The sequence below is a fragment of the Penicillium maclennaniae genome (genome assembly GCF_028827695.1).
Source record: "Penicillium maclennaniae strain IBT 15551 chromosome Unknown utg000007l:1.0-4884863.0:1.0-4888362.0, whole genome shotgun sequence".
Classification (NCBI taxonomy): domain Eukaryota; kingdom Fungi; phylum Ascomycota; class Eurotiomycetes; order Eurotiales; family Aspergillaceae; genus Penicillium; species Penicillium maclennaniae.
This window is the reverse complement of record NW_026623219.1, coordinates 2,792,785-2,816,993: the sequence shown is the minus strand read 5'-3', so window position 1 is coordinate 2,816,993 and position 24,209 is coordinate 2,792,785. Positions and strand designations below refer to the sequence as shown.

The window sequence follows — 24,209 nt, the reverse complement described above, 5'->3', positions numbered from 1 at the left end:
CTCATGGAAAACAGCCAATGTGAAGCCAAGTTCGATGTTACCACACTGCTTCGCCCATGAAATGTTACATCTCCGACCCAGTCTAATGCTAGCCGCCGACAAAGTGTTACCTACGAAAGTCTAACAATAAATTAGCTCAGGAAGGATTCGGGACAATCTCTAAAGCTTTGTTTGTCTATCTAAGTGAGGCAGTGTTAAATCAGCCTTGGAGGATATGAACCACATGGCACATTCCAATGCTAGGCTTGGAGTTGTAGATGGCCAACATCTTACGAGCAATCTAGCGTTTTAGAATGCTGCACGCGCAGGCAATGATAAATAAGGTTGACCACGAGGACATCCATTCTTCATGGTCACATTATCAATAGAATGCCGGATTAAATAACCTTTTCCAGAATATCAAAATAGCAATTCAATTAAGGCCACTCTGCTGATACACTTCACGTGTGACATAAATAGTCTCTAAGCGCCCGCGAGGCGCCACGAACGTCGTGTAAGGCATCCTGGGTTCCCCGCTCAAGCATCATGATTCCATGCGCAGGAACATGGACCGAGTCCTGAGCCCTATTTCTCATACCAGCTTCTTGATAGTTTCTGTGTCAAGTGACTGACCAAGCAGTGAAAATCACATGTCAGAACACTCACAAGTGATCTCCGTGCTGTGGTGTCACGTGGTCGTTATCTCTTAGTCATCAACTAGCGCGACTTTGCTGGCGACGTGCATTTTCCACTCCATCGCGGATCATCAGCAAGAGCTACCCACCATCGATGCTGCCGTTCCAACGGTACTTTACTCGAATGTAGCTGCTGCCAGCCATTCGTCGCGATACAAACCCTCATATTTGACCTGACTCTGCTTCACAATGTCCGACGGTAGGTCTTCACGTATTCCCCACTGCGACCCAGTACTAACAACCTCTACAGCCGATATTGAAGCCGTTCGGCGCCTCCAGGCGGAGCGCAATGCTGCTGCCTCTGGCAAGAAAGGTTCTAGGACCTTTGATCCATCCGGTCAACGCACTGACAATTCGACCAAGGCCTCTCTTACCGACTCCTTTGATACCACTTTGTACGAACGGGAAGGGGCGGACAGGTTCAGCGGCTATGATACCTCCATCGCTGTAAATGGCGACGATGAAGAAATGGAAGATGCGAACGGCGGCCACAGCTTGGTTGGTCAGTATACCGCAACCCGAAGTCAAATCGATGAGATGGCACAGGGAAATGGCGTCGAGGAGGAGGACATCCTCCTGGGTCGCGAGAAGGCCGCGCGCATCGCTGATCGTGAGACCGATTATCAGAAGCGACGATTTGAACGCGGTGGTCTGACTCCGACGCGCGCCGACCCCTTTGCTGCCAACGCCGATGCCGACGCGGCTTCAAATGGCCAGACCTACCGAGAGGTCATGGCTCTGCGCGAAATTCAGAAAGAAGAAGAACGCGTCCAGAAGCTGATCGCTGAGAAACGCGAGCGGGGCGAGGATGTCTCTGACCACCAGGCTACTCTGAAGATGGAGGAAACCGCCAAGGAAGACGGCCAGGCCGACTCGACCGCTGATGATTCCGCCGGCAGAAAACGTAAAAAGCGCTGGGACGTTTCTTCTGAAGCTGCTCCTGGAGCAGAAAGCGAGCAGGTCGAGGCGAAGACCAAGAGGTCCCGATGGGACGAGACACCTGCCCCAGGAGATGAGGGCACCAAGCGCCGCTCGAGATGGGACCAAGCACCGTCACTCACATCAGCAACCCCTGTCGGCCATGATGGGCTTGCCACTCCTATGCACCCATCACAAGGTGGTGCGGCTATGGTCCCCACAAGCTTTGGAACCGACTTGAGTGGCCGGAATGCCCCCTGGTCCGATGAAGAACTCGACATGATGCTGCCTACCGAGGGCTACAAGATTCTTGATCCTCCTCCGGGCTATGCTCCAATTCGGAACCCCGCCAGAAAGATGATGGCTACACCGGTGCCTATGACTGGTGCGGGTCAAGTTGGAGGCTTCATGATGCAAGAGCCTGAGAGCATCCGCTCAATGGGCAAAGAGCTTCCGACCGATATTCCTGGTGTTGGCGAGCTGCAATTCTTCAAGCCAGAGGATATGGCCTACTTCGGAAAGCTTATGGAAGCTGGTGAGGAGAGTTCAATGACTGTTGAGGAGATGAAGGAGCGCAAGATCATGCGATTGCTGCTCAAGGTCAAGAACGGTACACCACCTATGCGAAAGACAGCTTTGCGACAGCTCACCGACAATGCGCGGAACTTTGGAGCTGGTCCTCTTTTCAACCAAATTCTTCCTTTGCTCATGGAGAAGTCTTTGGAGGATCAAGAGCGTCACTTGTTAGTCAAGGTCATTGATCGAGTGCTCTACAAGTTGGACGACTTGGTCCGTCCGTATGTCCATAAAATTTTGGTCGTCATTGAGCCACTGCTTATCGACCAAGACTATTATGCCCGCGTCGAAGGTCGGGAAATTATCTCCAACCTTTCCAAGGCTGCTGGTCTCGCCACTATGATCAGTACCATGCGACCTGATATCGATCATGTCGACGAATACGTACGAAACACTACCGCCCGAGCTTTCGCTGTTGTCGCTTCTGCCCTTGGCATTCCAGCTCTTCTTCCCTTCCTTCGTGCTGTGTGTCGCAGCAAGAAGTCATGGCAGGCTCGACACACCGGTGTCAAGATTGTTCAGCAAATTCCTATCCTGATGGGTTGTGCCATTCTTCCGCATCTCAAGGGCCTTGTTGATTGCATTTCGGACAATCTCAGCGATGAGCAGGCTAAGGTTAGAACCGTCACCGCTTTGGCTGTGGCCGCTTTGGCCGAAGCCGCCAACCCTTACGGTATCGAAAGCTTCGATGAGATCCTCAATCCTCTGTGGACTGGCGCCCGCAAGCAGCGTGGCAAAGGTCTTGCCGCGTTCTTGAAGGCTGTCGGCTACATCATTCCTCTCATGGATGAGGAATATGCCAATTACTACACCAGCCAGATCATGGAGATCCTTCTCCGCGAATTCTCATCTCCCGATGAGGAGATGAAGAAGGTGGTTCTAAAGGTCGTATCACAGTGCTCTAGCACAGATGGTGTTACCGCCGGTTACCTCAAGGAGCACGTTTTGACAGACTTCTTTAAGAGTTTCTGGGTTAGGCGTATGGCTCTCGATCGACGAAACTACCGACAAGTGGTGGACACAACTGTCGATCTAGGCCAAAAGGTCGGAGTTGGCGAGATTCTTGAGCGGGTTGTGAACAACTTGAAAGACGAGAGTGAACCTTACCGCAAGATGACTGTTGAGACTGTCGAGAAATTGATCGCTTCTTTGGGAGCGGCAGATATCTCTGAGCGGCTAGAGGAGAGACTTATTGACGGTGTTCTCTACGCATTCCAAGAGCAAAGTATTGAAGACATCATTATTCTGAACGGCTTCGGCACTGTCGTCAATGCTTTGAGCACGCGCTGCAAGCCATACCTTCCACAGATTGTCAGTACAATCCTTTGGCGGTTGAACAACAAGTCTGCGACGGTTAGACAACAGGCTGCAGATCTTATTTCACGTATTGCGATGGTGATGAAGCAGTGCGGTGAAGACGCCCTCATGGGCAAGCTTGGTATCGTGCTCTACGAATACTTGGGTGAAGAGTACCCCGAGGTGCTGGGTTCAATCTTAGGTGCTCTGCGATCCATCGTCACCGTGGTCGGTATCAACCAGATGCAGCCCCCTATCCGTGACCTCTTGCCTCGGCTTACTCCCATTCTGCGAAACCGTCACGAGAAGGTGCAGGAAAATACCATTGACCTGGTCGGTCGTATTGCCGACCGTGGTCCCGAATCCGTCAACGCTCGTGAATGGATGCGTATCTGCTTCGAGTTACTCGATATGCTGAAGGCCCACAAGAAGGGTATTCGACGAGCCGCCAACAACACTTTCGGCTTCATCGCCAAGGCAATCGGTCCCCAAGATGTCCTAGCTACCCTTCTCAACAACCTCCGTGTGCAGGAGCGTCAGTCTCGTGTTTGCACAGCCGTTGCGATCGGTATCGTCGCCGAGACTTGCGCTCCCTTCACCGTTCTTCCGGCTTTGATGAACGAATATCGTGTGCCCGAGCTTAACGTGCAAAACGGTGTCCTCAAGGCCATGTCCTTCTTGTTCGAATACATCGGCGAGATGGCCAAGGACTACGTCTACGCCGTCACCCCTCTGCTCGAGGATGCGCTCATCGATCGCGACCAAGTCCACCGACAGACCGCTGCCAGTGTCGTCAAGCACATTGCGCTTGGCGTCGTCGGTCTCGGCTGCGAAGACGCCATGCTCCATCTCCTCAACCTCATCTTCCCCAATATCTTCGAAACTAGCCCCCACGTCATCGACCGGATCATTGAAGCCATCGACGCAATCCGCATGTCCGTTGGTACCGGTGTCGTCATGAACTACGTATGGGCGGGCTTATTCCACCCCGCTCGCAAGGTGCGGACGCCTTATTGGCGCCTATACAACGATGCCTACGTGCAAGGAGCCGATGCGATGGTCCCATACTACCCAAGCCTGGAGGAGGATGGCCTGGACCGTCCGGAGTTGTCTATTATCGTCTAAGGACGACCCTGTATTTCGCCGATCTGTTTCTTCTCATGCATGACTATCTTCCCGGGGTTGCTTTCGTTTTCGCTTTCTTTTCATGCAGGGATGAGGACGTTTGGCGTGGTGGACTGTATATCAAGTTTCAAAAGTCACTAGGGAATGCTAATTCTAAGGTTTCAAAAATCTTTTACTTCGTAGGCCGGTCAATTGGTGCTTTTGCCTTCTATATGTACCAGGTTGTCGTTTGGAAGCTGACACTTTTGAGAGCGATCCCGGGAATCCGAGTGTCCTGAGGGGGGGCTGAAACACGTCAGATTTTAGCTCTTGGGGAGGGCGTCGACATGATACGGGGCACCGTTACGGGGGACCTCCATGGGGCCGGTGGTTGTCGCACCATCTGGTGGCTGCATTTGTTGTAGCCTTTTCAAGCGACGACGGCCGATATATTTTGAAAATTCCTAGGTGATGGCGACGAGACTAGTCCTGTGATTGGTACCGACTGTACTGGCGCTCAAACAACCATTCGATGTGAACAGATGGATTGTTTTCTTCAGGCATGTTGGTGGATAGGTATTTTTTGGAACATCCTAGCCCTATACAAATAATATCTCCTGCCAGAGATATATTGCACCGCGTCAGATGGAAATTAAGAAACAACCTTATCTGATTCCAAGCGATTAATTCAGTCGCATCAAACAGATTGAACGCCCTGCAATCGACATGACACGATATACTTTATGTACCTGATCCATAGACGATCGCGACCGTTCCTGATCCTTCAGGGCCCCCGGAAACCATAGAACCATAGAACCATAGAACCATAGCCAAAGCTCATAGTGACAGGGTGACGATTGGGCAACGATCGCTGCTTCATCGACAATCATGTCAATCACGACTATCTTCTTCCTCTCCGGGCCACGAGAAAAGTCGAGGGATTTGCAGATTCGAGCCTGGGATTATGGAAAACCCAATGGAACATTGGAACCCAGTGACCGAAGTCACACCATACACTACAACTTGACAAGGACAATCCCTAGGAACAAACCTGGTTGGCAATTAACCTCCCAAAGACCACCCAAATTGTTAACAAAAAATCAAAAAAAAATCACAGGACCTCACAAGATGGAAGTGACCTTGCCACACCCCCCCGGGGTGCCTCCCCTATTCCCAATGCTCCATGTTTTGCCACTCGCTCAAAAATAGCACAGGGTGAAGGACGTAATCTCCAGGAGAAGCGTTCATCCAGGGAAGTGTGCCAAGGCGTTAAATGCCTAAGCTTGCCGTGACGCTTGGCCAAGGATGTGGCCGCGTCAGCTCTCTGACTGCAGGGCTCCATAGGATGTCAGGCGCGCCTTCTTTAATTGTGGGGAATTGATGCGCGAAAAATTTCAACCCACGACGAGTTCCGACCAATAGTTGTTGAATGATGGTACCCTTTTCTTTTCTTTTTTTTTAAATTATTGCATTTCTACTTTACTGGTTTACTGATTTTATTCTTTATTTATTTAGTTTTTGATTTTCCTAGATAGGCGTTTTTCTTAATTGATGTATTAACTAATTTTCTATATTTTTTCTTTTACCCTTACTCACACATTGGCAGACGTGCGTTTAGTCTGTGTCTGTGCTTTGCAGGTTTAATTAATCCGACTCTAAGGCTTTTCGATGAGATTGCGGAGGGAAGCAAAAACTAGCAGCAGTCCTGGCCTCTGCATATAGTAAGGTAGTATAGTTGTGTGGTGATCACAGTACATAGTACTTCATTTGAGTTACTAGATGGGCTAAATGGAGTATAGGAGCTCTTCATGAGAGGGTTTTTAAGATTCTAGATCCCGTACAACGGGATCATAGTATGTACATGAACTACACAGCCTCCCCCTGAGACTATTCGAACAGGATCCTTCTCCCTTATGCCGTTGCTGAACCGGGGAATGGGAGATGAGTACTCCGGTATCAGTTTCATACTGTACACCCTACAACATGATTTGACCCAAGCTGCGTAGACCATCGGAGTGAGAGTGAGGCAAAAACAATATACTGTACACACAGACCCTGAGATAAGGGGAGACCCCGTTTACTTGACTCCCTACTGGGTCCCTTCCATGCTTTCCCCCTCCACCACCATCCACCACCGGGACCCCCTTTATTCAGGGTCTACTGTACATCCCGTTCGGGCGGCGCTGGAGATGATAGTTTAGAGTTTAAATTTCCTTTTTTTTTTTCCCCCTTTTTTTCCCCCTGTTTTTTTTTTCTTTAAGGGTTAGATATGGATGTATTCGGAATTTTCTCTTTCTGCTTTAATTCCCCTCTTGGTTATAGTTTTGGGGTGGCGTCGGCACACGGCTGAGATAGTGGCTTCCAGAAGAGAGCAATGGAGCCCTTCGTGGGCTGCAAGGACCGTGGATCATGGAGAATTCCATAGATCCGGAGATCGTGGAGGCGTTGGTGGCACGGTGGCACATGCAGGAAATGGACGCCGAGGTGCGGGCTCCACTATAGAGACACTGTGCGGGTGCTTTTTTTTCTGTTTGGGCCGGGTGCAACTTTTTCTAGACTTGATGTGTTGATGGTACTCGTGGGGGGTGGGGGCAACACAAGTGTTTACGTGGACGTCAGGTTGCGTAGACGGGTGTACCTGTCAAGCTCTCTATGCGAGATGCCGCGGATTCATGTGAGAAGCTTGGGGACAGCACGCATGACCCAATCGTGAATGAGGAATAGGGATCATGGTTCGGTAGGCCAACTTCCGGTACAATGGATTTTGGAGTTTGGAGTTTGGAGAGTTTGGTTAGTGGATCGCGGATCGTGGACAGTAGACGTGAGCGGATATTAGCGACAGATGACCCCAAAAACATGATGCCAAGGGTTTTCTTTTCGGGTAAGGAGAGACCCTGCAGCCCCATCTACGACAGCGAGGGGTGGATCACCCTGGCGGGTTTCCAATGTCAAGACATTCTACAGTACAATCTCCAGTGCTCAGGGCTCTGCCCCCTCCCGGCAGCCTGTGACATAAGCCAAGCCATAGATTACACTCCACTAGCTGCAAGTGCGTCCTTGAGCAGGGGGGGGGGAGGAAGCCTGATCCAAAAGAGACCAGAGGCTGGAGCTCCTGCAAGTGTACAGAAGATAATCGAGTGGTTAACGCGGATGTGGGAATGAACAGCGCACACCGTAACTTGGGAATCACTGGGGGGTCCGCAAGGTTTGGTGGTGGGGGATGCCAAAGCAAGCCACCAGAACGGAAGAAGGAGTCCGGAATGCGTCAATCGTGTGTAGTTGTGCGAACATGACCTAAAATGCCAGCCCCGAAGTTCTCCGTGGGTAGACCGGTTCGGGTCACTTTGACTCCGTACGTAATGGGAAGGGGAAGGAAGGAAGGGGGGGGGTTAGGGAATCGAGTCCCGGCGACTAGTCAGCTAGTCGATCGGGCACTTGGGTCAGGAATTTGGCAGAAGGGGACCAGCACCAGCTGGGGGAGGTCAAGAGCTGAACAATTCTCAGGAGGGTTAGAAGTCGCCGGTCAAGATCTCGAACGGTTGGAGACAAGAGTTCCCAGGAGCTGTTCCGATCCACCGACCGGTGCGTTTCAGGTCGTCTAGCGTTGACCCTGAGGGTGGCAGTGTCGTTAGCGTGGTGGAGTCGGGCCAGGATCGCACGCAGGGATCATGACCTCCTGCACTAAACCCTTAGGGGACCAGGCCAACGGGCTTTGCGGGGATCATTCGCGCATCACGTCATTCTGTACAGAGTTTCTTCGTTTTGATAGTTCACCCCGAGGATGGCACTTTCTGGTATTGACGAGATCAATGGAACCGGATCCGTCGACTGATTCCCTCTCAACCCAACCTGATGCGCTCCCGGGTCACAGGAACCCTTCCATCATTTCCCTCGATTCAGGGCAAGACACTGCACGGGACAAAGCACGCGTCAGCTTCTTGGAGGGGCCCGCCAACCCAATTTGGTAATATTGGCCGATCCCGGTGCCCAAGCTCGGCTATCGACTATCTGCCGTCTTGGAAAGTGCAAAGTGGAGTGGACTAGACTCGATGTGAAAATTTCCTGGGAGCAAAGTCTGCACGGGACGTGGGCCCCAGACGACAGTACAGTAAACGATACGGAGGGCGCCCCCAATGGTCCGGTATCGGGAGTACCCAATCATACCTCTCGGGCGTCCCTCAGATCCTGGGTTTCCGTGGGGGTCTTGCGCATTTATCCAGATTATCCGTAGCTCTTGAGACGTGATGCGGCGATGGCAAAAATCTGGTCCTCCTGAATGGGTCTTGAGGAAACTGTTCTATGTATAGAAAAGAGGAGGTAATGGTGGGTTTGCCATTGGGAAAGACCAGATTCCGAATCCCAGGAGATATTTTCCGAATTTCCACTTGTACTGACGAATAGGCTCTAAACATCAATGTCTGCACGATGAGACGCGGAAATGACACAGGTCATGTAGGCTCTGTAGATTCCGAGACCAAGTCAACCTTGAATTTAGAGGACAATCTCGCTGACGATCTGCCGTGTGGACACCGCCAAGATCGGAGCCCCGTGCAGATGACAGCCGGTGCGGATGCGTTGCTTGCTAGGGCTGGTTCCTGGTGATCCTTTTTGGATCGTCCATGTCGCCAACGTGTGATCGACTCCCAGAGAGGGTTGTACATAGACGGACTCCGAACTCGTCTGAATTTGATCACATACAGGACACAGGTCGATACTGGTAGTCCGGGGGGTGTCCCGCAGGTGTGTAAAGTGTATTCATCCGACTCGCAGCCTCTGTGCGCCTGTTGACCGCCCCTTTAAAATTAACCCCCCCCCCTCCTCTCTCCCGCCCAATTTTCAGCGCCATCTTCGGGAAACATTGAGGGTTGGCCGAATGGGACGCCACGTTGGGCCAGGGGGTGAGAGGGGAAGGGGAGACTTGCCCATCTTGGAGAATCCATGATAAGTGTTCAACATGCGTCATGGCCATGGCCATGGTTCTGGTCCTTGGGCCTTGGCCATGGTCTTGGTTCAAGACCCAAACGCCCCAAGGATTGAGCCGTGTCACAGACGCCGCTGGGCCCAAAGAAGAGTAGTGCAAAGCGGTCAGCGGAGTCGACGGCGTGTTGCCTCCTTCACAAAATGCTCCACTCGTCCCGTGTTATAAGCTTGGACCTCCGTTTTCTGTCGTGGGCTGCAGATACACTTTGTGGTGTTCGATCTGCCTCTGATCCGGCACACTCCGCTTCCGTAAACTGTAAAGCAATGCGAGCTACCGCCACTGGTGGGTACATCGTTGATCGGCTCGATAGTCGATAGTCAATAGTCTATCATGGCAAGCTGATAGTTGATTCTGGGTCGCAAATAGTCTCAAATGGTCCAAAACGCACTGTTGGACACCCTTCTGCACAGTGCAGCTTGGTCGTCGAGTCCTTGATGCAATGATGCCATAGTATCAAGACCGGAGGCGAGTGGGTCAGACGCGGCATGGAGCCAAGCGTAGTGCTTGTTTTGCTCCGTTCGCACATGGGCATGGGGGCATAATGGAGAGCGAGTATCGAATTTCCCACGACTCCATCTGCACCTGAATAGCACCAGCGTTGTCCGGCCTGGGTTAAACTACACTGCCTCAACGCTGAAGGTCGTTGCTCGGATTAGCAAATCTAATGTGGAGGCCTGCTGCCCCCTAGTACGCGATCAGGAAAAAAACACCGAGATGAGCTTTTTTGAGGAACCCGCTTTCCAGGTTTGGAACCACGATGGCTCTTGGATACATCCGGAATACCCTAGATCCCATATCCCAAAATGGATATCCGGGTAATTGGAGTAGACTACAATGAAGTGTATTTCGGCTACTCCAATTCAAGCTCGAGGGCGTCCGGTAGTCGCTGACCCACGGGCGGCTTCGAGGCACGCTTCGTCGATCCGTGGAAACGCCTTGATTTTCCGCATTTGGCGGTTCGAGATACGGTTCGCAGCTTGGGTTCGTTTCTCTGGAAGATCTGGAAGATCTGGAAAACCTGAAAACTCTAGGCTGACCATGGGACGTTACTGGCATGGCCCTGGTTGGTTCAGAATGCGGAGAAGGCCAATGTGGTCAAGTCCCTAGTGCCGGCTCGAGGTGTAGTTGGTCTCAAGTTCTTGGATGTGACCCTGGTTTAGCCATCACGCGTGATTTCCGATAGCTCTCCACGGTGGCGGTGGCTGTCTGGTGGTCAATTCAGAGGATGACACATTAACTTGAGAGTAGTTCCTCCAGTGTTAGTTCCGAATCGTGAGTGCCTAGTCCCTAGTTCTTAGTCCCTAGTTCGTGGGAACAGCCATCCCGGCGACCCGGTAATCATTAGAGTATGGTTCGAAAGTTAATATCACAAAAGAGACAAAAAAAAGAGGGGAAAAGGACTACTGTATCTTTCTTCAGCCTCCCTCGCTTCCTCTATTTCGGATCGGAGCCTTGTGATCGCAGTGCAGGAAGCTTAGCGCACACGAACATCTCGGGGAATTTGCACCATCTCGGGGATCTTGGCTTCGATTCCATCGCCACGGGTCACTCCACTGAGCTAGGGAGACTTGTGTGATGTGTCCGAGGTAGGTCCGGTCGCATCTACCGCGGTCTTTACAGGAGTCGCGCCGCTACTGTCTCCATGGCGGGATGTGTTGGTCCGCTCTCTGACGTCGGCATTGGCCTCTATGCGTGCTGGCCAAAATACCAAATACGAGGAATGAGTCGCTCAGTGATACAGGTCGCATGGCGGCAGATAGTTCAGGCTGGGTCCCGAGCCGTCCTGCAGCATTCAAAAAAAAAAAGGTAAAAGGAACGGGAATAAACCCACCCCCGACATTCCACACGCTTTTTGATTTCATCTATGGGAGTACGAAAGAGGAAATATTTCGTCGCCGTTTAGCTCTCTCTAGTTGGGGATAGACGGAGCAAGTCCGACGTGTGGACGTCTATTCATCCATAGAGGAGAGTGAAACAGTGGTCGCGAGAGCTATGCACCTGTGAACGACAACGTCAGCACATTTTTGGAGACCCGATCAAATTCCCGTCGAGAGGAGAATGCAGGCATCAATAATGCTCGAGTCTATTGATTCGATAAATTCTGATCGAGGCTTTACATCTGAAGTAAGGTCCTCCCACGCTAACCACCTTTGGCCCGTGTCAAAGGCCCCCTCTATTTTGCTCTGGTTTCCACTGATTTCCACGCCCACATACATGGCTGAAAGCCCTGCGTGTGAATCGTCACCTCTTTTATTATGATTTCTCTTTTTGCCCCCCGGGAGGGTCCTGCGGTGTGCCAATAATGAGGGACCCGAGGTTGTCCCCGTGGGCCCCTCACCACATTTGGGTTTGCTTGGGCCATGAGTGTCAACCCCCAACTCCTTTTGTTTTTTTTTATCCCATCCTTGTGATGTTGGGACAGATCCATAGTGGGAATACTACCGGGAAGGGAAAGGTGAATACTACTAAAGGGCCTATTCACAAGAATCGGAGAAAAAGGGAGGCGTGGCAACTCCCTATCTAACTACCGTAGGCATCGGGTATACCCTTTTGACGTATGGGATCGCCTTTCTCCCCACTACCTTGAAACACACCCTCAAAGCGAACCTTGGTCGCTGCATCTTGAGTTTATTTCTTGGCGTCCCTTTCGTCTCTTGCCATCAAAGCCATGTTAGGAATAGCGCGCCTCAGACACGGCACGGCTGAGCAGTAATCGGCTAGGCTCTGTGCCGGAGCTGAACATTCCCCTACCGTCTCTCTTCCTCCCCTTTACTTTTTGGCCCGCTACGCTTGCCCGCTTCTTCTTCATTTTCCTCCCCTGAGGTCACCATCGACTTTTTGGGGTCCCATGATTTTCCCTTGCCAGCATTGCCTTTTTGGCACTTTGCCATTCCCCGATCACGGAGTCTACTTGCCCAGTTGCTCAGTTACTTATTTTTGGTGGCTGGGCACATATTTTGCAGCGCGTCTAATTTTTGATTCTTCAGATCTTCCATTCTTGGGCCGTACAGCATGTCACGGTGAATCTTTCATATTTTTATTCCCAAGTCTTCATCAGAGCCTCGACGGGTATAGATCGAGGCAACAAGGGAAAAAGCCAAAAGTCAGAGGGGGTCCGAGGAACTGGTTCCCGTTGAGAGGACCACTTTTCGCACTAAGCAATGGCTCCAATCCTGCACAAGAGAAATAAGAGAAATGGAGTTTGAAAAAAAAAAAAAATAGAAATAATAAATAATAAAAACAAAATTAAAATCCACCCCGAAAAAAAGAGGGTAACGTTACAGTATTGTTTCCAGCGATCTGCACCGTCTCCAGTGCCACTGACGACGTGCCGCTGGAGTATCGTGCCTCAGTATAGTGTTTGTCCCTTCTTAAGCTTCGCCGATCCCCTTCCCCAGACCTCTCTCTCTTCACTTGGAATTAAATTTATTGGATCTTCGAGGCTTATCACTTTCTCTTTTCTACTACCTCTCTACCTCCATTACCCTTTCCTCCCCCGCAACACAAGCCGATCAACTCTTTCCTCTCGCTCACACGAGGGCCATCAACCAGATCTTCCATACTTGCGTGGGATCTCCTCGCGACTTTGCGCTTTGCGCCCCCGACTCCATGACGATGGTAATGGAAAATCAAAACCGCCCTTATGGCGGCATGGGTTTCGACAATGTCTATCACCACAATCCACCGCAATTCACAGATCCCTGGGCCGCACACACTACTTCGCACTCGACTCCTCCCGTCTACGCGACTTCCATGGGCAACAGCATTAGCCTCCCGATCAACCCCAAGGAGGAGGTCAGTCGCGCCGCCGCCATGTCTATGTCCTATCCCAGCATCCCTGTCTCCGCACCTTCACTCGTGCCCAGCAACAGCTACACAACTGGCTACGGCCCCGAGGTAATGGGAATGCAACACGAAGTACCGCGGACTGGCTTCGAGCAGCCTCCGACCTACACCACTGCGCCACCTATGAGCAGCTTCTCCCCAGCCAGCTATGCGCCAATTAGCTACGCCCCGATTCACCCGTCCCAGCCTCAAGACGCTCGTCGCATTTCGCATTCGTATGTACTCTCTATGCTCAGATGATGGTGGCTTGCTTCTAATGAGAGGAATTGTAACAGAGATGCTCGTGTGGGTTCTTCAGCACCCGCCCCTACTCCTACCTTTGGCGACGCGCTCGACGCCAGCCGCGGAATGGTGGCACTCAGCCAGGACATGACTCCTCGCAACATTTACGGCCCTCGGGGCACGCGAGGCTCTGCGGATTCCTATGGTTTCCCTTCGGCGCACAGCTCTGCCTCATCCATCTCCTCCGGCGGCAACTATCCCTATTACAGTGCCTCCGTGGGCTCTGTTGACTCCTCCGTGACCGACTACAGCTCCACAACCTCCGAGTCCTATGAATCGCGGACTCTTCCTAGACCAGCCAGCCTTCTGGCTGGTAGCGCACCCGGCGGGTCCCCAGTCAATGATGAGTCAATTCAGCTCGAAAATGCCCTCCAACACCCAGAAGAAGCACAAGTGCAAGGTCTGCGACAAGCGGTTCACTCGTCCTTCATCTCTGCAAACACACATGTACAGCCACACTGGCGAGAAGCGTGAGTTCAAAATTACCCCGAGGAATACACCAGACCTCTGACTGACAGAATTATTAGCATTCGCATGCGATGTTGAAGGTTGCGGGCGACACTTCTCCGTGGTTTCCAACTTGCGCCGTCACAAGAAGGTGCACAAGGGCGAGAAGGAAGGAGACTCGCCCGACGATGACGAGTAAATTCGATCTTGAAACGATCATTTTCTTTTCTCGCTCCCCCCCTCGAGCTCTCTTCTCCTCCCGCTTTGTGTCTGACGAGCCCGATCTACCCACCCACAGACCCGTCCTGCCGAGTTGAGCCAGCCAACTGTGTTGGACGACATTGCTCTGGCCATTCCTTGTACAACAACATGGATTCTGTCATGTTCCTTGTTTTCTCATCTCTACCGCCCTTCATCTCACCTGGGGATCCACTTTCCACTTCGGACAGTCTGTGGGATCCAATGGGTTCGGCACAAGCAGGGCAGGAAAAGCCTTCCTGATGCGTTTTTTTTTCTTTTCTTCTCACTTATTCCCACATTATGACCATAGAGGTACCGGCTGGTTTTGCGTTCCTGGTTGATTTCGTTTTCATATCTTATTCTTTCGCTAGACCTGGGAGTCACTTTGTGCTTTTCTCGATACCAATGGGCTTGTGATGATGCGATGCTTTCTGTTCTCTGGAAACCCCCCTTTTCTTTCTTCTTGCTCTCCTTTTTTCTCATTTCCCCCTTTGCGGGAAGCTGTTTGTCTCTCCTCTAATTCATCTCTGCCTTGCATGTATCTCTGCTTGGTCAAGATTTATAACTTTGCCTTTTCTCTTCCTTTCTGATACTCGATCGGACGCCCTTTATTCCTCTTCTTTCCGGCTGGTTTTTTGTCTTGGTTTCGAGGTTTGCCCTCTGTTTCCACCGGGTCTGCTGTGTTTCAACAGTTGCAGGCATCGTGCAATTTGGGAATGGTGTTGATGTGATACCCGTGGCATTGGTGCGAAAGCGTTTCGATTTTATCCGCAGCGGGCCTGGTGTAATGGCTTGAACTGCCTGCCAGTGTGACCGCTCTACTGTCGCTATAGTTCTCAAAAGATATTGTCTAATCCGCAATTCAGCGCTGTTGTGAATTACTACCTTTTTATCACTTCCTCCTATGCTCCTAAAGAAGCACTTCAACGAATGTCTTTACAGTTGAGCTGCTCTCACCTCAACACCAGCAGTAGCAGCTTGTCTAGCTCGACATTCAAACACAGTACCGAAAGTCAACCAGTCCCCATCGAGATAGTAATCATAGAAGATACCACCAAGCATCTCCTCGGCGCAGTACAACCCCGGAACCTCACCCTTGGTAGTTTCAGAACACACAGCCGCCGTCTCAGGGTGCACAGCCAAGCCACCGAACGTAGAAAGAAATACCGCAAGGTACCATCACAGCCAAAAATGGCGCTTTATCAATCTTCACACACAAATCCCACTTCCCACCCTTCACAGCCCTATTGGACTTCCTCACCGTGTCCCAATCCTTGTCTCACAGCCAGTTCCTCAAAATTATTCCCCTCAAAAGCCTCGTAATCCTCCCAGGTCTTTTTCCTCGCACCTTGGGTATCGTCTTCCCATCCCAAACCTATACCACAACAGCCCCAAGCCGACTCCGTATCCCCCGCCCAACAATCACCCACGTATAATTCCGCATATCAAACTTTTTAGCCTCTCTCCACTCACATTTTCCATGAAGTCGAGCGGGCCACCCGGACTTAGTGAAACTTCTTCAATACAACCGAGTCCCTAGGCCCCGACGCTGAGTCCACGTCCCACCCCCACTATGACACCCAGAGCAACTGCCCGCCCTCTTTGCATTGACGTCGCGCTGCGCAATGCGTCGTCCGTCGGCGCTGCGATCCGATGTTCCGTAGACGTGCGCGGCGTCCTAGACTGGTCTGGGGTATTGGCGTGGGGTTGTGGGTTCGCTTCGAAGCCTCCGGCTACTAGGATCATGAATCTGCTGTGGATGGTTCTTTCTTTGAGTCGTTGCAGAGCACTTGGATTTCCATTCCTAGAGCCGGTTTAGGAATCTCTGAGGAGGGCGTTGGCTGTTTCATTGAAAAATACTTGTATGCCGTGTTTCTTTATGCTGTGCGTAATTGGTCCTTTGGGACACCTTTCCTAGCCTCTTTTGTTTCGAGTGCGAGGTATACTTTGCATCTGGTGTATAGTTTGGGTGGGAGTATTCGAGGTGCAGGTACATCCCATCCCCACTCTCCCCACATACGGGGAATCGAGCTTGAGTGGAGGTGCATTCAGAAACTAGCAAGTCGTATGGCGATCAGATGATAGCCGCTTATCTATGAATGTTTTACTACATCAACGGGAGGACAGCTGTGAGAATGGAATGCAATTATGATACTAAATCGGTAGTCTAAATTGCCTGTTCAAAAGGTTTGCCAACAAGAGACGGCATGCAGAAAGCAAAAAGGGCAGCCCAACGCCGGGGATGATTATGGATGAAAGAACGACTCATACAAATTGATGATGATGGAGCGGCATAGCACCAGGCATATCCCTCCACCCATAAAGGCCTTAGCGAATCCGATCTAGCTTCGCCCGGTTCATGGCAATTTGGTCGTCGACGAAGTCGCTCTGTAGATAAAGTTAGCATAGTCTCGAAACAACTGAGACATCTGATACTGACCTTGCCTGTGATGCGCTCCAGATGTCTGTTCTGCTCGTCGAGCTCCCGTCCGGTGGCCTTGGCGAGACCGTTGAGCCGACCAGCGGCACCACCCAGGAGATCCAAGTTCTGTTCGATCTCGTCCTCCATCGCCTCGTCCTCGCTGTCGGCCTCGAATTGATATTTGGCGCGCTCGGTCACGCTGGCCTTCTTACCCTTGCCTTGCTTGGCAGCATCTCGGTCAATGTCTCGGAAAACTCTCTCCATACGAGCACTGGTTTGGTGTGCTTCCGCCCGGGTTCCGTCGCGAAGATCACGCTCGTCTCGGTGGGTATTGAGGATTCGCTCATCACGCTCTCGTCGGCGCGACGCACTGGTGAACGGGTTGGCCACGTGCACGGCGAACATGCTCTTGTTGAGGGTCTTCAACTCCCGCGCCTTCTCCTGAGCAATGCGTCCCTCGACGGTGGCCATGTCCAAGCTCTTCTCAGCACTGTGGACGTCTTCACCCTGCGCACCCAGACGAGCCAGTGTGGAGCGACCAGTTTCCTCTGCCTGTGCTGCAATGCGAAGGGCATTCCGTGTCGAAGCAACATCACCCTGCTTGATGAATCGGATTTCCTGCTTGGTTGCATTGATGCTCTCTTCCTCTTCTTCCTCCGCTGTGAGCTGTCGTTCCTGGAAGGTCTGCATGCTATAGTCGTTGCTGCCGCCACCGTAGCTGGGCTGGCCTCCCTCGCTGTAAGGTGGCGGGGGGCCACCACCAGGAGTACCGGATTGCTTGCGGTCTTTGGAACCGCCAAAAAGCTCATTACGATCGGCGTCCGCAGCATTGGGGTCGTTGGGATCGATGTTGCCTAATCCTCCATAGCCACCAGCACCAAAACGGGATGCCTGCCCGACGCCAGCGCCCGGGCTTGCGCCGCCAAAGCGGTCACTCCCATACCCGCCCTGGTTGCCGTAACGATTGGGAGTGTAGCCGGAGTACTTATTGTCGGAGGGGATTGCGTGGGGTCCTCCTGCGGGGGCGGGGGGGCCCATGCCGCCAAGCTCGACTGGAGTGATGGGAGCAGCACCGATACCCTGCTTGGCTCTGGTATAGGGATCCGTACGAATCGGCTGGGCATAGGGGTTTGCGTAGGCGTTTGCTGGAGACGAAGGACTCTTCTCCTTTTTGCGCGAGCCGAACAGGCCCCGGCGGTTACTGTCCTCCTCGTCGCCATCAGATTTTTTGATTCCAAAACGACCCATGTTAATTGTGAGGGAGATGTCAAACAGAGCGTTCGCTGTGAGGAATTGTGAGAGACACGGGAAAGGCGAAATCAATGGCGGAGGGGGAGTGTAGAGAGAAAGATGTTTCGGATGAATTCTATGCGCTCAGGGGAGCTTTAGGTATTCGAGACCGATGTTTACAACGGTATGCAAATGACCAGAGTTACACATACTTCAGAAACTGCGGTGGCAATGGTGTGACGATACTCATACGGCCATCGTACTGATTTTTACTCAGCCACACTAAACCCGAAGCGGGTCAAGTTGACCTCAAGTTATTTTTGGCGTCTTCGTCTGCCCGTCACTGCCACCTTCTTCTCCTCTTTTTCTCATTGGGCATGATGGCGCCCTTGGGAGATGCAGACCACTGTCGTGACAAGGCCCGCAAAGACCTGCTTGCCCTGCTCGAAGGCGTGAGTACCAATGTTATGTCCCAATCGCCTCATCTAATGCCGTGTGTAGGCCAGGGGCAAGAAGAACCTCGTCATCAGTCAGGAGCTGGCTGGTCCGGTCGGCTTGTTCGTCAAGTTCTCGGTTCTCCAAGAATATGGCGTAGATCGCGTGTTTTTGCTGGAAAATGCAAACATCGACTCGTCCCAGCGCAATGTCGTCTTCCTCGTTCGTGGCGAGAAGGCGCAGCATGTGCGCACGGTGGCTGGTAGGTCATGTCTCTGTTTCGCCTCTCAGCATTTTGCTGCCTATCGTAGACTCGGGCATCGCCCTTGGGACACCAGTGGATTGCGCAGACGTCTCTCAACTCTATGTAACCCAGCATGAGATAGGATCCCTACATCATCCAAGCTCATATATTGGCTTTCATTCCCGTCACCGTTTGTTTTGATGGCTATCAGAGTGAGCTGACATTCACGTCACATAGAACAGGTCAAACGTCTACGGAATAATGGAAATGTTGAACATGAAATTACCATCATTTTCGCTCCCCGGCGAACACTGGTGAGCAATGCCGTGCTGGAAGAGGCCGGCATCATCGGAGATATCAACCTTGCCGAGCTCCCACTCTACTTCTTGCCCTTAGAACAGGACATATTGTCATTAGAGTTGGATGATGCTTTCAGTGATTTGTACCTGGTGGGTTTACCCCCTTGTAGCAGCTGGAGCTATATTGACACCGCTTAGAACAAGGACCCAGGATGCATATTCCATTCGGCAAAAGCCCTGATGGGGATCCAGCAGAAGCATGGCTACTTTCCTCGCATCATCGGAAAGGGCGACAATGCACGTCGCCTAGCTGATCTTTTGCTACGCATGCGAAAAGAACTCGATGCTGAAGAGAGCTCTGGCCTCTCAGACCCGTTCGCTCGAGGCTTGCTTCCGAGTGCAGACACAGAAAGTCTCATCATAATCGACCGTGATGTTGATTTTGGAACTCCGCTGCTGACGCAGCTAACTTACGAAGGTCTGATCGACGAGTATGTCGGCATTAGGAATAACCAGGCCGATGTCGACACCAGCATTGTAGGACAGGCTCCTGCGCCGCAGTCCCAAGAGTCATCGAAGACACCCCAGCAGTCCAAACAAGCACTGAAAAGAAAGATCCAGCTGGATGCGTCTGACACATTATTCAACCAACTCCGAGATACGAATTTTGCCATTGTGGGTGACATTCTTAACAAGGTGGCTCGTCGCTTGGAAAATGAATACGAGACCCGGCATTCAGCCAAGACCACAAATGAGCTTCGAGACTTCGTCAACAAGTTACCGACCTATCAGCTAGAACATCAGAGTCTTCGCATTCACACGAACCTCGCAGAGGAGATCATGAGACTCACCCGTTCCGAGACCTTCCGCAAAGTATTGGAAGTCCAGCAGAACAATGCTGCTGGCGCTGATCCCACTTATCAACACGAAACGATCGAGGAACTGATCGCACGAGACGTCCCGCTGAAAAGCATCCTTCGTCTGCTTTGTCTTGAGTCCTGCATGTCCGGTGGACTCCGCCCCGCGACCTGGAGAACTTCAAGCGCCAAGTCGTCCAGGCGTACGGCCACCAACACCTTCTAACATTCTGGGCCTTGGAAAAGATGGAACTCCTTCAACCCCGATCCTCTGCCACCACCATGCTCCTCCCCACATCCGGCGCCCAAGCCGGGACCAAGACCAACTACGGATACCTGCGGAAGAACCTACGCCTGGTTATCGAGGAAGTCAGCGAAAAAGACCCTAACGACATCTCTTACGTCTACAGTGGATTCGCTCCACTCAGCGTACGGCTAGTCCAATGCGTGCTACAAAAACCCTATATCCTCTCTCTAATCAAGGGCGGGTCCCCTGCCACGTCAGTGAACAACGCTAGTACTGCTTCTCCTGGATGGCTTGGATTTGAGGATGTCGTCAAAAGCGCTCGCGGCTCCACTTTCAGCCTTGTTCAAAAAGGCGATGATAAGGCTGTCCGGGCCCGTCAGACCCTCAGTGGAAATGCCGCTACAAAGACGGTGTATGTCTTCTTCCTTGGCGGTATTACTTTTACAGAGATTGCTGCGCTGCGTTTTATTGCTGCCCAGGAGGCTCCCCGCAGACGAATCATCATTTGTACAACGGGCGTCATTAGTGGCGACCGTATGATGGACGTTGCTATTGAGAAGCGTAGTTTTTCCAAGGCTGAGTAAGTTTTTTTTACGTGGGTCTAGCGTTTACTTCATACAGCATGTCATGATACCATTTGAAAATGCATTGCATCTCTTATCTCGTCGTAAATCATCGCTTATCTAAATTACAAGACTTCATGATCTAATATTTGAAGCCGGAATTGATTCCCATCAACCGACCCTGGTACCGTTCAATCACCTCCCCGAGCCGCACCATCACTCCAGCAGCTAGAGTGCGCACTTGATCTTGCGGATCTTTGGAGGCACCTGCGTTTGCTTTTCCGGCTGACGTCCGGTCAAAGACACCCGATGCCCACTCGCGCAGCTCAATGACTTGATTCGCATGCTCTGTGACGAGTCGCTCTTCGCCATTTGAGCCTGAGGAAATGTTCAAGTCGACCAGTGCCAGGAAGAGATTTAACAATGCCGCTGTGACAGTTGGTTCACTTGATACTTCGCGTGTATGCAGCGACAGTAGTAAGGAAAGTGTGGCTTGAGTGAGAGCAGGTAGGTAAGGCGTATGGGGCCCAGACGTCGAGAGAGTGAGAGAGAGTGTCTGGAGGAAGAGAGTGAGAATGTGCGGAACGAAGAAAGGGTTGTAGGAAGGTGCAGATGATCTTGAATTTGGTCAGCAAGTGCATACTTAGGGACTGAGGGAGTCGAGACATACGAGGAGAACTGCAGCATCATGATCTCGAACCGGCCTTGCAGCGGGTAGTAGAATCCTTCTGCAAGCACTTTGTACAGATCCTTGATCGTGGACTTTTGCCTTTCATCTTCACGCTGTTTACGCTTCTTCTCGACTTCCATGCGTGATGAGAAAGTGCGAACTTTCAGAGCGTTGGGACCAGTAAGCGAATCCGCCGCATCAGCTGCCAATGGCTGGAGTGATGTGCGCGACAGCTCTCTAGTCAGTGTTGCAATAGGTGAATCGTTGGCACCGGTAGAACCAAGGAACATCGCCTCCATTGCAGTAGAAAGTCGCTTGGATGGAAAAGATGTATCCTTCAAATCTGGTAGACCCAATGCTTTAGCATCAGCCTCACCATTCCCAGCAATTTCACGAGCACTTAAGCCCAAGGCTGTAAGGACAGCGGAACGCTGAGCTTGAGAGATGTCACCATCAAAGAACATCGATGTAAACCAGCGGCCCATCTTCAGGGGCTGCGAGACGATCAGTGCAATCATGCTCTGGAGACGAGACTCGTGGAACTGCGGGTGATTGTTATCATTTTGAAGGCCCACAACGGTGAGAGCCAATTCTTCAACTTGCTCTGCAAGCTCAGTACCGAATCCTATCTTTCGTCGGATTAGAGAAGGAGCACTTGTTATGGCCAGTTGATAACGCTCCACGTTCTCAGTGTCTCGAAGATATGTGATCAAGTCACGGATGTACCTGTCTGGATGTTAGAAGGGCGTTCGCGCAGCTTGACCAGAAGATAACTTACACAGGCGCTGTTGGCTTATTTCGTTGGACAAGAGTAGGATCCTCATCATCATCCGATGCGTCATCGTCCGGTTTCTCATATGGAATGAGATCCAAGTCTTCTTCTGTTTCATCGCCGCTATCCTCAATTTCCTCGATGGCGACAATCTTGCTCGTTTGTGGACGGCTAGACCGTGCGTTTGACTTCTTGGATTGGCTCGATCGAGCTTCTTGAGTAGGTTGTGGAGCTTTCGGTCGCTTTGACTGCAATGATTTGATAGACTCGGCCGTCCCAAGCTCATCGTAAACTTTGACGAGACTCAAATAAAACAGTGCTTCTTCGCTCTGCATTTCTTCAAGGTCGAACTTCATCGCTTTGCCGGGCTCTTCAATAAGTTCTGACATTCCATTGCCAACAATCATGCCCAGAAGCCGGGCTCGAGTAGAAGATGCTGCGATCCGATTGGAGACTGCATTGAGGAAGGCTGCTGTCCGTCCTGCGCTGTTCAATTGGGTTGAATCGAGGCGTTTCAGGCGGCCTGCTGCCAGAAGAATGGTTTGGGCATTTGCTATGACTATTAGCCGTGGAGTTGTCAACCGAGTCTGCTTGGTCACATACCGTTTTGTGTGATGGTTGGAAGATGTTTAATAGAAAATTTGTCCCCAAATTGCTCTAGACTGCGCAAGAGCAAAGAGCCGAGCTCATCTTGTGGACGATCAGCTTCAATCCCGTTCGATTGTGGACAAATCTTCTTCTGGAAACTCACCATTTCGATCAGTGTATGTGGCCAAAAGAGCTCGACGTAAACCGATCGTCTGAATTGAGCCTCCTTGGCTTTTGGAAAGCCATTCCGAGATTTGGCTCTGCAAGAAGGGACGGCCACCCAGAATCGCCCAACAAAGTGCGGACACGCCTGCAATGATATCATCAGACCTGACAGGTGAATTAGATGTGCCAGTGAGGTCATCGGAAAAGTAAACTTTTTGAATATCGCGGAAAACAGCTTCAATCGTGGATATTTGCTCTGGCTGTCTGAGACTATCAAGCAGGAGACCAAATTGCACTGCGGCCGTATGATCAACAAGTAGATTCGAGTAAATCTCTCGAACTAACTGATCTACAAGTGTGTCAGATGTCAAATTATTGCTGAAAAAGGGGAGGGGACATACCAGAATACCCCAAGCTCAGAGCTCTTCCCATGAGGAAAGCAGCGGAGCTCCAATCTCCGACATTATCTGCGTTGAGCTTCGAAACCACGTGTGCAATGTTTTTGCCCAGCCATGAGGCATACTGAGGACCATCACCGATCCAGGTGATTGATGATGGGGCTTCAACATCCTTGGAAACAGCGAGAGCTTCCGCGGCCGTTGAGAGAATTTTCCCAGCAGCTGCAAGTCCGACAAGCTCTTTCCATGCAACTTGCTGTCGAGTCTGATTTCCATAGAGAGATGAAGTGTCTACGTAGAGACGGTACAGAAAATCTGTTGGCTCTAAAAGAGCTGCAATGACAGAGAGCAGATCTCGAATGACGATGGAGCTATTCGATCCTTCCGCCTGCTTGGCCGTGGTTCGGGCGGTTGCGATTGACGAACGGAGCTGGGCTATGAGAGAGCCAATACCAGCAACACTGCTCAGACATCTTAACAAGGCAGCACGGGTCTTTATATCTTTCGGTCGCTTCTCTTTTGAATTCAGTGATGCCCAATGGTCCAGCACAGTGGTGTTGACTAACAGCTGAAGGATCTGGGCTGTTGTTGGACTCGGAACTCGAATATCGATATTTTGAATCTTTCTAGATGCATTGAATGGATCCAGTGCAGACAAAGTCGCCGCGACCTCTTCCTGAGAAGGGTGGGACTTGAGTGCATTCATGACTTCCGCCGCTGATATATCATGGTCAAACTTAAGTGCGGGCCTTTTTGATCGATCATCATGGAAATCTAGCGACTCAGAGGCGACCAAGGGGGAATCATTATCCCGCTTCACGGTTTTCACCGCAGTCAAGAGGCCCTCCATGACCAAAATGGTGATGCAAAGCAGTAATTTACTTTTCCAGAAGTCTTGCGGAGCTTGTATGGACTCGTCACGTGTGTTCCGCCCGCGAAACGCCGCAACAGCCGC

At 51.5% G+C, this 24,209-nt stretch overlaps 6 protein-coding genes across 6 annotated transcripts; 4 read left to right on the top strand and 2 right to left on the bottom strand.

The window, feature by feature from the left end:
* Positions 1 to 863: 863 nt before the first annotated feature.
* Positions 864 to 4,589, top strand: N7477_008274 (U2 snRNP complex subunit HSH155; the record flags this gene model as incomplete). The annotated part of the gene is made up of 2 exons (XM_056969937.1): positions 864 to 873; positions 925 to 4,589. 2 exons carry the CDS (start codon positions 864 to 866, stop codon positions 4,587 to 4,589), a joined length of 3,675 nt encoding a protein of 1,224 aa, XP_056819969.1.
* An 8,575-nt stretch (positions 4,590 to 13,164) lies between these two features.
* Positions 13,165 to 14,323, top strand: N7477_008273 (C2H2-type zinc finger protein; the record flags this gene model as incomplete). Its single annotated transcript, XM_056969936.1, has 4 exons — positions 13,165 to 13,610; positions 13,671 to 14,006; positions 14,035 to 14,147; positions 14,205 to 14,323. 4 exons carry the CDS (start codon positions 13,165 to 13,167, stop codon positions 14,321 to 14,323), a joined length of 1,014 nt encoding a protein of 337 aa, XP_056819968.1.
* Positions 14,324 to 16,692: 2,369 nt separating this feature from the next.
* On the bottom strand, positions 16,693 to 18,034 carry N7477_008272 (putative plasma membrane SNARE protein (Sec9); the record flags this gene model as incomplete). The annotated part of the gene is made up of 2 exons (XM_056969935.1): positions 16,693 to 16,752; positions 16,805 to 18,034. The coding sequence occupies 2 exons, from the start codon at positions 18,032 to 18,034 to the stop codon at positions 16,693 to 16,695; spliced, it is 1,290 nt and encodes a 429-aa protein (XP_056819967.1).
* Positions 18,035 to 18,393: 359 nt separating this feature from the next.
* Positions 18,394 to 20,077, top strand: N7477_008271 (Sec1 family protein; the record flags this gene model as incomplete). The annotated part of the gene is made up of 4 exons (XM_056969934.1): positions 18,394 to 18,468; positions 18,518 to 18,713; positions 18,933 to 19,144; positions 19,193 to 20,077. 4 exons carry the CDS (start codon positions 18,394 to 18,396, stop codon positions 20,075 to 20,077), a joined length of 1,368 nt encoding a protein of 455 aa, XP_056819966.1.
* A 56-nt stretch (positions 20,078 to 20,133) lies between these two features.
* N7477_008270 (uncharacterized protein) lies at positions 20,134 to 20,682 on the top strand (the record flags this gene model as incomplete). Its single annotated transcript, XM_056969933.1, has 1 exon — positions 20,134 to 20,682. One exon carries the CDS (start codon positions 20,134 to 20,136, stop codon positions 20,680 to 20,682), a length of 549 nt encoding a protein of 182 aa, XP_056819965.1.
* Positions 20,683 to 20,803: 121 nt separating this feature from the next.
* On the bottom strand, positions 20,804 to 24,104 carry N7477_008269 (telomere length regulation TEL2 family protein; the record flags this gene model as incomplete). Its single annotated transcript, XM_056969932.1, has 6 exons — positions 20,804 to 21,278; positions 21,332 to 22,057; positions 22,110 to 22,656; positions 22,707 to 22,793; positions 22,855 to 23,205; positions 23,258 to 24,104. The coding sequence occupies 6 exons, from the start codon at positions 24,102 to 24,104 to the stop codon at positions 20,804 to 20,806; spliced, it is 3,033 nt and encodes a 1,010-aa protein (XP_056819964.1).
* Positions 24,105 to 24,209: the final 105 nt, after the last annotated feature.